Source organism: Delphinus delphis, chromosome 6 (genome assembly GCF_949987515.2).
Source record: "Delphinus delphis chromosome 6, mDelDel1.2, whole genome shotgun sequence".
Taxonomy (NCBI): Eukaryota; Metazoa; Chordata; class Mammalia; order Artiodactyla; family Delphinidae; genus Delphinus; species Delphinus delphis.
Genome location: NC_082688.1, coordinates 38,918,244 through 38,930,662, shown reverse-complemented (window position 1 = coordinate 38,930,662; position 12,419 = coordinate 38,918,244). Strand labels below are relative to the sequence as shown.

At 41.8% G+C, this 12,419-nt stretch overlaps 1 protein-coding gene across 3 annotated transcripts in view; it reads right to left on the bottom strand.

Annotated features, from left to right (window-relative positions):
• LOC132427276 (transducin-like enhancer protein 1) overlaps nt 1–12,419 on the bottom strand; it is an 88,810-nt gene that overhangs the window by 37,812 nt on the left and 38,579 nt on the right. For 2 of the 3 annotated variants that reach the window (XM_060014586.1, XM_060014587.1), the window contains exons 7-8: nt 7,347–7,551; nt 6,592–6,608 (exon numbers count right to left, since the gene is read on the bottom strand). In XM_060014586.1, coding sequence (XP_059870569.1) covers nt 6,592–6,608; nt 7,347–7,551 — 222 coding nt within the window. Of the gene's footprint in view, nt 1–975; nt 1,059–1,451; nt 2,871–6,591; nt 6,609–7,346; nt 7,552–12,419 lie in introns of those variants that run through there. The other variant, XM_060014585.1, reaches the window with a different exon arrangement.

Here is a 12,419-nt window from a genome sequence, read left to right as displayed (position 1 = left end):
AAAGCAATTCTTCTGCCAACCGAGTCTAAACCTTGAAGCCACCAGCAGCAAATGTGAAAGGAAAACCCGTTCATGGAGACAGCAAAAGCGAGACAGGTTTCCCTAATGCGAAAATAATACACATTATTCAAATGGATTTCTTTAGCTGCCATGCTAATTCCCCTTGGGAATGGTGTCCTCCTCACAGGAAAAGTGTCTGTGTCAGAGGTACAGATTGGAAACTCATGACACCTCATTTATCCTCAGTTACACTAAGGCAGTGGGAACCTAATTTGCTAGCGCACTCTACACTGACAATTAACTTCTCGGTGAACATTAAAACAATGAGGTAAGGACGCACCCCATCACATCTCTGCGCCTCTCATCCACACCTGGTACCAATTAAGCCATCACCCTGTGTGGTACTTCGTGCTGCAGTCCAGCTGGTCATTCAAGTATTCTGTGTGACAAATGCATTTTTAACCTGTACGATTAACGATCCCCACTTGTCAACAGTGAAGAGTGGAAGCAAGTGGAGACATGTGGAAATGTGGAAATCACATCTTGGAAGACTGGCTGTGAAGCAGGCCCAAAGGGTACATGTCTATTTTTCATATTGTTTAAAGGCAAAATATGTGAAAAAAAACAAAGAAACAGGGTGTTCTTGCACCTCGATCTAAGAACTTGGCACTGTCGGGCGCAGACGGGCGACACAGGAGGATACTCGGAATAAAACGGAGCCAGACATACACACCCAGTGAGTATTTGGGCTGGAAGAAGTACTAAACCACAAAATGCCTTCGGCATCGACTCTCTACAGCCACAGCTTGCCCTTCCACCCTCCTTCTCCAGGTAAAACAAAATAAAACCAATAAAAAATTTTGGAGCTCATAACAAATATAACTGTTTAAAAATAATCTTTAAATGACCTCGTAACACCTTCATTCCCCTAATCAGGACCGTGGTCACAGCCAAAATCAAATTTGTATTTCAAACCTTTTCTAGAAGCATGTTTTCGAAGTGCTCTTCATTCTCCAGCCCCCGATGAGATGCTTCTACTGCAAGAAAAGGTCCTGAAACTAGAAAGCACTGCGTCAGGACTTGACTGTGGTATCTGGATATCGGACGCCACTTAACCCATCTCTCCTCATCAGAAAGACCGAGACACAAAGTTTATTGCTTACTGTGTTCTAGAGGGAATACTGAAGATGATGATCAGGCCAAAAGGAAAATAAAAGTTTACAAAATCTGCTCCAAAGGGTGGGCATTAAGGTTTCTAATTACAGAACACAAAATGAAGCCTAAAAAAGTTTGTGGAGGGAGAAAATAGCCTCTACCTGCTTTCTGTTTGTTTAAAGATGCCCTATCCTCACTGAGATCTCAGGGAGGTAAGACCTGAACATTCTCTGGTCACGCACAGGTCCTGACATCCGCCTGGCAAGCTCCGGCCCCACAGCGAGCAGACACCTCACCTGGCACAGGAACACGCCACTCCCGACAAGCAAGAAGCTGCCAGTGCTTTCCTTCCTTCAGGGGGTCACCCTTCTCGTGGCAGTGATGCTGGTTTTCCCAGAAGATCTACGTTTTTAAGCACAGAGTTTTAAATTCTGCCAGAAGAAAAATCTACTGAGGCAACCACTCAAGAAAACTTAATGTTTTCCGCTGCGCCTTAATATTGAGATTTCAGGTGATGCATTTCAGTTTTATCCTTTATCTCCAGGCAATTCCTTGACATGAGTCAGGTCAACAACATTTAGGCGAAAACACCTCCTCCTGGTCCCTGTTTACCTTTGATGAATTCGAGCACCGTGAGACTGATCAAGTTCCTAAGAGGCTGGGATGGGTTTTGTGATGCTGACACACTAAGAATCATTAGGAATGGTCACCGGTCATGTGAGCCCTCACCTCCACAACAGCCTCACACATTTTTTAAAAAGGAAACCACAAGTAACTACGTTGACGGTGACTAACGACGCATCTACTGTTGTCAGGGAGGACTTTCCTAAAGGCTTGCTACGGTATGTCTGACGACTTCCCATTTGCAGTCCCTAAACCCTCACCCTGCAGACAGCCACCATCACCACTTTACAGAAGGATGAGAAATCTTGCCTGTGCAGCCAGAACTCCACTGGGGGCTGCCTTTGTCCAAAACCCATGTTCTTTCTATCACTGTCCCCTTTCCCCCCACACCCACAGTGCCACGGTCCTCAAGAGCCACTGGGAGACGCTGTGACATTCAAAAAAATAAAATTTCAGAAACAGGCCAAGAGTGAAGTATTCCCCAAAGCAAGCCTCACACCTTATTTCCTCCTTGCTCTCTATACTGCTGAGTGTCGTCTTAGAAAAGAGTGAAGGGATGGGTGGTCCGTAACTAGGATCTGGTCCTACCTCTGCCAATAAACTAGTGAAGTACAACAGCTAGAAAAGAAAAAGATAAAGACACCCCCTTACATTAAATAAAGTGATGGCTGTCATAACTACTTTTAAATAAGTTCTAAATGTGAACATAATTTTAGAAATGTTATAGAAATGGCAACAGGGTCCCTCAGAAAGACATGATCTAAATCTCCACCTCTGTTAATTAACTATATGACCAAAGACACCCAACCTCCTTACTTTGGTGTCTTATTGAGAAAATGATGGTGACGCACCATTTTGACCTCTGAAGTAGATGAAAAGTGCTTAGACTTTTCTGGGCCAGGAACCCCTTTGGAGAATTTAATGCATGTTATGATCTCTCCTCAGCACTATGTAAGAGCACTGACCCACTCTGCATACAATTTTAGAGGGGTCCCAGGACCTTCTGAAGTCCACTAGGAACCCGCCTTAGGTCTACAGATCGTCCCTGTCCTGAGTCTCTCCCACATAGCCCCCTCAAGTCTCCTCCCTCTTCCAAATGTCTCAAATAGCGATCACATGAGTTAGATATTTCAGTGCTTTTCGTTCAACACATAATTTGACTTTGACATTAAAAGCTACCACTGCAAAATGGCAGCAAGTATACGCAGTGCCTCAGCCAGTGCCTGGCACATAGTAAGTGGTCAATAAATATGCTAAATGAATGAGTATTTAAACATCCATTCTACCATTTTTCTTAAAACCCATACAACTCCGTGTCAATTCTCTAACTCCAGGTCTTTCAAGTAGACGTATTTAAAGTGCATTCCCTTCAGCCAAAATTTAGTGCAATTCATCTTTAAATTAATTGGGATATCTAAAGTTTTTATTACTCCTGAAGAAGTAAAGGCTTTTGTTAGGTCATTTTTTTGCTCAGTAGTAGCACTCTGGTAAATAGGCTTATGTTAGAAAAAAAAAAGGTTTGCGAATTAGAAAACAGCCAAACAGCAAAATACACCTCTCAAAAGTTACTAGCTTTATCATTCATCCCTTTCAGAAACAAGAAACTTAAAAATAGTGTCCGTATTTTCTCTCTGTTCTTAGCACCTTTATTTCCTGGGTTTTACATTAAACAGGTTACATTAAGGTTCATTTGTTTTCCTACCATAAAACCTTAAACCAGCAAATGGAATAATCTGTCACTAAAAATAAACATAAACTATCTATGAACCAGTTTTAGACTCACAGATAACAATCCACACACACTCACACTCCCTCCGACATAAGTCCCTGATTTTTGCACTTGATATAAAAAATATGTTTGTTCAACATAGAAGGAAGGGCAGGAAAAAAAAACAAGACTATATGCCAGCCTAGAATTTTTTAGAACTCCTTGGTCTTCTTTATGGCAGAGGTTCTCAGAGTTTGGTCCAAGGACCCTGAGGGTGTCTCTCTGTGGGCAGATTTCTTCCAATACTTAAACCGAAACAATGTATGGCAACAAAGAGAATGCAGAAGCCGAGGAGAATTCAACTGCCCTCTTTTAGGCCAGGCATTAAAGACATCTGCAAATGTGCAAAAAAAAACTAAACTACTCTTCCCACTGCAATTTTTTATTTTGGGAAATAGTTATTTTTCATTAAAAATGTTATTTATGCTAACACAAGTAGCTCTTTATCTGTTTAGGTGATTTTAAAATGTTTTATTTCTAACCCAGAAAATTTTCAAAATATATGACACACATAAACAAAAGTTCTCTGGGGTCATCACTTACTTTAAGGGTAAAAGATTCTGAGACCATAAGGTTTGAAAATCGCTGCCCTATAGCCACTGCTCTTAACCCCTCGATGAGTGAACAAACAAAACAGCAGTACAGAGCAATGAACTGACTTTATCTGCCAAGTAAAATTCAACTTCATAATTCAAACCACTTTATTAAACAGATAAGTACTATAATATTTTAGGAGCTAACAGTACACATCATCTCATTACCCACTGAGTCTCATATTTAATTTTACACAAAGTTTGAAGAGAGCTAGTTAATTTTATGTAACTGCAGCAAAATCCCACTTATACGGACAGTGAACAATTTAATTCCTCTCTACAGACTGAATTAAATTTTTAGATTAAAAATCAGTGTCGTTTCTCCATTTTATATTATCATTACCATGAGTTTTCTGTAATAATTACACAGGAAACTCAGCATATATACTTATTCTGGAAATACTCTTTGAAATTATTATTAAGACTTGACAAAAATTTGGTGTGAAAAAGGAGACATGCAAATAACACATTAAGTAACCATGTATCTTATATTATTTTATAGATTGGTTTATGCAATGTATCTACCACATTTGGACTTAAAAGTTCAGATTGCTAACTCAACATGGACTTACAAACTAAACTAACTAGACTTGAAAACAATCCACAGCTGCCTGAAACTCAAGAACGATTTAGTACTTCTTTAAGGGTACAACTCATTAACCTTCGTCCACCTCCCCCTCACTTCCCCAGTCAAGTTCTTGATTACATCTTCCAGCCAAAATTACACACAGATTATTAGACATACTCAGAAATACAGTCATACCGAGTTATGGAAAAATGCCTCTACGAGCTTAAGTGTGCAAATTCTACTCTTTCCTGCCACTGGCATTTCAGAGAGGCATACACCATGGTATCCCTTCCACAACTGTCTAGAACTCTTGCTAAAACTTTCTGCAGCCTTGTATCTTCTAGTATTTTTGTTGCTTTTCCTTGGTTCTTTGAGAAAGGGCTTGTGATACATGTACCTACATATCCCTACACATCCCTCACTGCAGATATATTTCCTATATTACCTTACATATAGTAAGCATTCAATAAATATACCGTGACGTAAGGTGGAACAGTAGTACTGATAACATAAAGTTGAAATCAAGTCTCAAACCTAGAATAAATTCAATAGATTAAAACATGCAGCAGACTAATGCATGTGGGCATTCCCAGCATCATCTTCTGCCATCTCTATTCTCTGGCCCAGGATTAGGGTTTTTAATGTGATACTCTATTGAATGAACATGACAGAAAAGATGACAATCTATAGGGACACTGAAAGAGCAAAATAGAAAGGTCACCTCCATAAATCAGTTTACTTAGGTCCATACTTTCGGAGTAGGTAATTTTATTCCCTAGATCTAATTTTTTTCTCCCCTTTTCTCCTCCCAACATTTTCCAAAGAAAACCTACCTCATCCTTTCACCATTATCCATTCCACCAATACATCCTGACACATGAAGTAAAACAAAGCTCTGTCCCAAAGAGAATTTTAAAAATAGCTACCGTTCTACACAGAAGGTGTGTGTGGAGGGGTGCCTAAACTGAAAAAGTTTACACATCATCCCCCCAAACATAAGAAAGTATCAGAGTGATTTAAAAGTTCAGTATCCTATTTTTTAACAATAGTTAGATTGAAGATGATCAAAATACTGCCATGTTCAGAAAGAAGGAAGGAAGGAAGGGGGCAAAAACTGGAGGTTATCTGAGCTGAAAAGGGGCCAATTTCTCATTCTGTTTGTTCCACAACATGTAAAAGACGCATTTTAGAGACAGGCCTCCCCACAAGTAACCGGCAGATATGTGTACAGATCAAACGTGCTTTATGTAAAATGAGTAAGATTTAGGCTGGTGGAAAAAAAATGAACTCGATAAGCACAGAGCCCCGTGCACTGAATTTCCTTGGTTTTGAGAGCTTACTCAGACACTCAGTTCTTTGGACTAAAATAAAGTTAAGTTCAAGTTCACACTCCAAAGACAATTATGAAAAGAAAACTAGATATGGAAACCTAGAAACTAAGACGCATTCGCAGAGGATAATGAATGGTTTAGGTAGAAATAACACAATACTAACTAATTTCACATATGGATTGTGACCTCTTGCCTGCAGAACTGACTTAAGATAAAAATGAATACTCTCTTAAACTACAGGTAAACCTGGACTCGAAGTGCAATGATAAACATATTTTTTAAATGGGTCTGGGGCACATAGGGATCAAAGTGTATTTTCAAGTGAGTAATCATAGCAAACAGCTTTGCCTCCCTCTCACCTGATGGAAGTTTTTATAAAAGACAAAGGGTGGGGGGAAACAGTCATATTTTTTTAAAAAACAAAGAAAAACAACAGGTCGCTGAGAGAGAGTAGAATATACGTGTCTGTGCCTGTTTTTAAAGAAAGGCGGCTGAGGGTGCACTGCAGGGGGGGAGAACGCGTTTATGTGCAGCAGGCGTCAGGGTACTTACTGTGCCCGGTTCTCTGTCTGCTCCCGAGGTTACCAAGAAACGCACAGACATGCCCGTTCAGACACAGAGGCAAGAACAGAAATAAAAAAAAGGGGGGAATAATTAGAACACAAGCCCCAAACAGTTTTAAAATGGCTTTTATTTATATAAGTCATTGCACATTCCTAATACAGTGATTTCCTGAAAATTACAGTATTTTGTAAACATAAGATTTACAGTTTAACCATACACAAAAGCCTATTTTTTTAAAATTTCTTGACAGAATAAATTACTTTTTTTCAAAAATTAGTCAAGTGCAATTTTGCCCAATATTTAATGCATACTAGAATTAAAGCCTATGAAACTAAGTAGTAACAGATGCAATTATCAAACCTTTCATTTGAACACATTCACTTTCAAATTTAACTTCTTATTTCGCCCCATTTAACAACATTACTTTCTTTGAAAATTACCCAATTAAGCAGTTAACAGTTTTCCATAATATGGTACAGGCCACTGGCATTAATGAGGCAGTTGCCAAGATGTCAAGATGCCTGCCATCTAAAGAGATGGAGAAATCTACAGATGCCCACGTTAAACCCTGAAAACCTCCAGGGTGAACTGTGTTTCAGTGGCCAAGCTGTGCGACAGACAGTTCCTCTTAGCTCATTGTTTGCTCTCTGAATGGGTTGGGGCTCTCTTTAGCGGTGCACAAACTTTGCAGCACTGTAAGAGTGTTAGGGCAAGGTCCTAATCCGGCTTGCCCGGCCTCTCACCTCTGTGGTGCTCTGCATCGTGGTGCTTCTTGTCATCTTTAATTGCCAAGTGAGACTGGCCACTCAGAGCACTAGACAGCGCCAGGAGGCCGGCACTGCCGCCGAGGGGCGGGATTCCAGGAGGCTGAAGTCCCGAAGGGTGAGGGGTGAGGGGCACTGGAGGTCCATGGCCGTGAGAAAGATGCTGAGCTTGCAACTGCTGCTGCTGTTGGTGGTGGCGGTGAGAGAGGAAGAGGAGGAGGGAGAGAGAGGGGGGTGGTGGCAGTGGTGGCAGCAGACGTGACAGGAGAGGATGGAGGAGACAGAACAGGAGGTTCCACACACACACACACACACACACACACACACACACACACACACACAGGAAGGGAGCAAGGAGACAGGGAGGAAAGAGAGAAAAAAATGTGGTTAGCACTTTCAGTCCATCAAAAGCTTTCATCTGCTCAGTTACCTGATATCATATAATCTTCCCAAAACATAATCCTCAGATCGACACTGTCACTTTCTGGCCTGACTCACCCCCTGAAAGTGTAGCTACTGATTATTAGCAACCTTGGATAAGTTAGTAAGCCCTCACACGGTGGTGAGTTCCATCTCTAAGCGCCTCCAAGGATGAAATCCAGTGCATCGTTGAATCTAAGATGCCACGGATTTCAGACTCATTCTGACTTCAGAAAGGTTAAAATAGGGGAGGTGCAGATATGCATCCTAATATACAGAAACTATATTCTCAACTAGTCACCAGTTACTAGGTGACTCCATTGCACCCCAGCATTCTTGCGTTAACTTACCACAACGTTAGGATGAGACAAAACCAAACATTATCTTTAGTTAACAGAACTTAGAAAGCAGGAAGAACTAGCATCTCTCATGTACTTGTGTGCCCTTAGTTCATCAAGCCCTCACAGAATGGAGGAAGTATTGATATTCCCATTTCACAGATGGGGCTCAAGGCACTGAGTTTCTCCCACCAGGTGGCAGGGAAGTGAAGTCAACGTAGGAAGGACCCTCATGGCTGTGCTCTAGTCATGGTACCACCACATACAGAGGGAGCCCTCAGGGAGCCACGCATGTGACAAATGGAAGGAACCTTAGAGACAAAACTTTGTTTATCCCTTCCTTTCTCCTGGGCCCCATGCCCCAAACCCATCCCCCTCCCGTGTGACCCTCCCGTGTCACAGAGGAAAACACCAAGACTCAGGCCAAGAACCTTGCTGAGGAAGGCACTCCCACCAGCTGTGTGGGACTCCAACCACGATGACCAAGTCCCCATTCCCAAATGCCTTCGCCTCTCTCACTTAACCCATTCCAGAAGTTAGAAACCTGTTCACTTTAGAGTATCACTGCTCTCATATATTTAAGATTTGTTGCAGGAAACGAAAAAGTATCCAAGCAATGGCCCTTGCACCATAAATCTGGCCACATTTCAGCTGTCCAACATAAAACTCGTTTTTGATGAGACAGTAAAAACGATTAAAGCTCAATTTCTAAGGTGTAATGTTAGGAAATTCTTAAGATTCTGATTTGTGCTCACTTCCCTGGGACTCAATTACTCGTTTTATTTATTACACCCTTGCACGTACTGAATATATTAGATCTTCACACCAGATCTTCAGCAATTTCCACCCTGACCACTGATCTTTGACTGAATCCTAAACATTATGCTTCCGGCACTCAAGAGCAAGAGAAAGCAGCATCTAAAAGGCAGAAGTCAGCATCTATAGTCATTTTACAGTAAATTTTCAACCACTCCTAGTACCTTTTTAAAAATCTTTAGGCGCCAACCTTCTCTTTAAACCTCCACTCCTTCCAAAGAGAGCACAGTTCTAATGCGAGGGAAACTGGAAAAGGGGTGAGGTCAGAGCAGGCAGCATTAATAGTATTCTTGGAAAGTATTTATAAACTACTCATTCACCATTTGAGATCATAATAACAACTTCTTTATGCATAAAATCACCTTCCTGTCATCCCACAGACACTAATTCTTGCTCCGTCACCTTTTAAGAGCTTGGCAGTAGCAGGACATAAAACTGAAGGAGCTGGCAGCAGCATCACGGTCCACTAGGCATGCTCATTAGCACTTAATTAGGAACTAGACACCTGCCATAAGAAATGTGCTCGGAGAAAGATGAGGAACAGGTCTGCCCTACCAGCGATTACTATCATTACTCAGAGCGAAAGCAATGTCCGGCTTCTTGGGGGGAAAGGCAGTGATGCATACACAAGCGGGTGCGGTGGGGTAATTAAGCACGGCACTGATTAAAGAAGATGAGAGAGGCTAAGCAGAGGGGAAGGAATTTAACTATAGGGTGGAGGATACCAACCCTATCACCCTTCCCTGCACCCCACCCCCAGCCCCCCTCTAACGTTCCCCCCCAAACGGAGACACCAAAACACAACTCCAGACGTGTGATTTTACGTTAGAGCAAAGGCAGTCTCAGGTGATATTTGGATATGCTAGAAGGAAGCAGATTTTCTGCCAAGCCCAAGTTGGTTTTTGGAAAGATGAACTGGAAAGCATTCTCTGATGTACTATTGAAAAGAAAGACTAAGCTTATAAAATAAAGGGGCTTTGCCACAGCTGTGAAACAGACCTGCAAAGTTAAACTCAACCTTCAGGCAAATAGCTCTCAACAGGGCTATCCAACAGCCTAATTGGCCATGAGTAAGTCCCACCTCTAGCCTGCTCTAGCTTTCCAGGCCCCTTGAAGAGATAGCTCACTGCCCATTATTAGAGGCAATTAGGTTCTTCCATCCTTAGCTTGGCGATCTTGAAAGCTCCTTCTTCCTCCTTTTTTTTTAAAAAGCATAAATCCTATCACAAAATGAAAGGAGTACTAAGTAGGTAGCGACAGGATGAATCACAGCTATTGAAGATGCTGAGGACCCAAGAAACGTGGATACTGCTGCCTCACATTCTCCTTCTTTATCCTACCATGCAGTGCCCCTAGATAATATTTCCAGCTTCCTTATCTGGCCTCAGCTCGGAATACACCAGAGGGAGGAAGGGTGGGCGGGCATAATGGCTCCCATTTCACAGATGAAAGAGTGGCTTGCCGTGGGGCTCATAGCCAGAACAATGATTGCAAAGCTTTTAGTCCCCAGAACAGCATTTTTCCTGTGACCCCAGCAGCCCAGTCCTGTTCACAAGGGATCCGTTGCAGACCTAGTGTTCCCAAGCAAGGGGAAGGAAGAGGGCAATCTCTTTCTCCACCGAGGACCTCACGTTTCTCCCTTCCCAGGTAAGGAGATACTCTTGAGGGTATGCAATACTGCACACCCAGAGACAATCCACATTCACTATTGGGCATTTACCCGGAAATAAAACCATCTTCACGATGCAGCCTCATCAGCAGTGACAGATGGGAATTTGTTCTTAGATTTATGACTCACGAGTGCCATCCCTCCAGTCCCCACTTTCCAATACCCTACATCTGAAAAAGGAAAGTATCTTTTGCTCTAGCTCTCGTCCAAGGAAGCCGATAAAGAAGAATCAAGCTGAAACAGAGATAGTTCTGGCTTCTCTCAGAAGAAGATGCTTAATAAGTAGTAAGTGTTATTTCTAAGATAAAATATTTATTGAAATGAACAGAGGGCCCACATCCAGGAGATTGAAACAACTGACTCCCCCAAAGGGCAGCCCACTTGCCCCATGTGTCCTAAAGAACATTTTTTTCTCAACACGGCTTACCTGGGACAGACTAGTACTCATCACCTTCACCAAAAGGAAGAAACATGAATGTTACTTAAAAATATATGCTACAAGAAAAGAGATCCTGACATTGCTATATAGCCAGCAACACATCAAAAAATCCAATGGCTCCGTCAATTAGGGGAATTTACATGAATCAGTCCTCCATAGACCCAAACCTACCCAAATCATCGGGGAAACTGTAAAATGTTTCTCAACATGACAGCAAGGCTGGCTGGGAAAATTCAACCTTCTACCCATTCATTAGCTTGAACTAATTAGTAAACATTTTCTTTAAGTTAATGCTTATAGATTTATACACCACAGAACACATAAGCAACACAGTTTATAAAGCTATCAGAAAAGGCATTTCTGATGAACAATGGTGGTTTGGGGCAATATGTATCAATCTAGACTGGTAGCTCTTAAACAATTTCAATACCACTTTCCCCACCCCGGGGACATTTGGCAACATCTAGAGACATCTGTGGTTGTCACAACTGGGAGGGAAAGACGAGTAGAAGTGTTGCTGGCATCTAGTAGGTAGAGGCTGTGGATGCTGTTAAACGTCCTACAATGCACCGGACAGCCCCCAGCACAGAGAATTCACGAGCCCAAAATGTCAACAGTGCTGAGGGTGAGAAGTTCTGGTCTCAATCTAAGCTGGAATTCTGTCCCATTACATTAGAAACCATGTTCTTATATGCCAAAGGACTTGCCAAATTGTTGCTTAAAAACCAGAAGTACTTTAAAATATTAACTTTTCACTGTCCCTTCCCCAACGAGTACCCTGTCACAGCTCAAAAAAATGAGCCTCTGCTTCCTAACGCTGACTCCACTAACAATTCAAAACAAAACAAACAAACAGAAACTTCACATTTTACAAAACAATTGGGGAAAAGAGCTAAACGGGAACTTTTACATACTGTTCTGGTGCCTCAAAGGTGATTAGGGAAAGGTTTAGTTTGGGGCATAAGGAGATTACTGTACTTGTTCTTAACCCAAACAATCTGAATAGGCTGGGAAGGAGACAAGTAAAACAAACACCAAACACTGAGTTAGTGATACCGAAAACCCGCAAGGAATAAACTAACCTCTTCCATGTCAAACAACAGCCACACATTTAGAATTTTAATTCACGTTTTACCCAGTGCAGACTGGGTCAATTATGTTGCTATGTGAAATTGACTTTGCCGTTTACATTCAGAGCCTTAATATAACTGTGCAGTGGTTTCTACATTTTTGTTTCTGAAACAGGTGTGGCACAGGGTTTATCACCACAGAGCTGCCTATACAAGTGGAAAGGACACCAGAATAAAAACGAAGGCCAACGTCCCTCTCATTCCCACTAGATGCTAATAAGTTCCTTATCACCAACCACT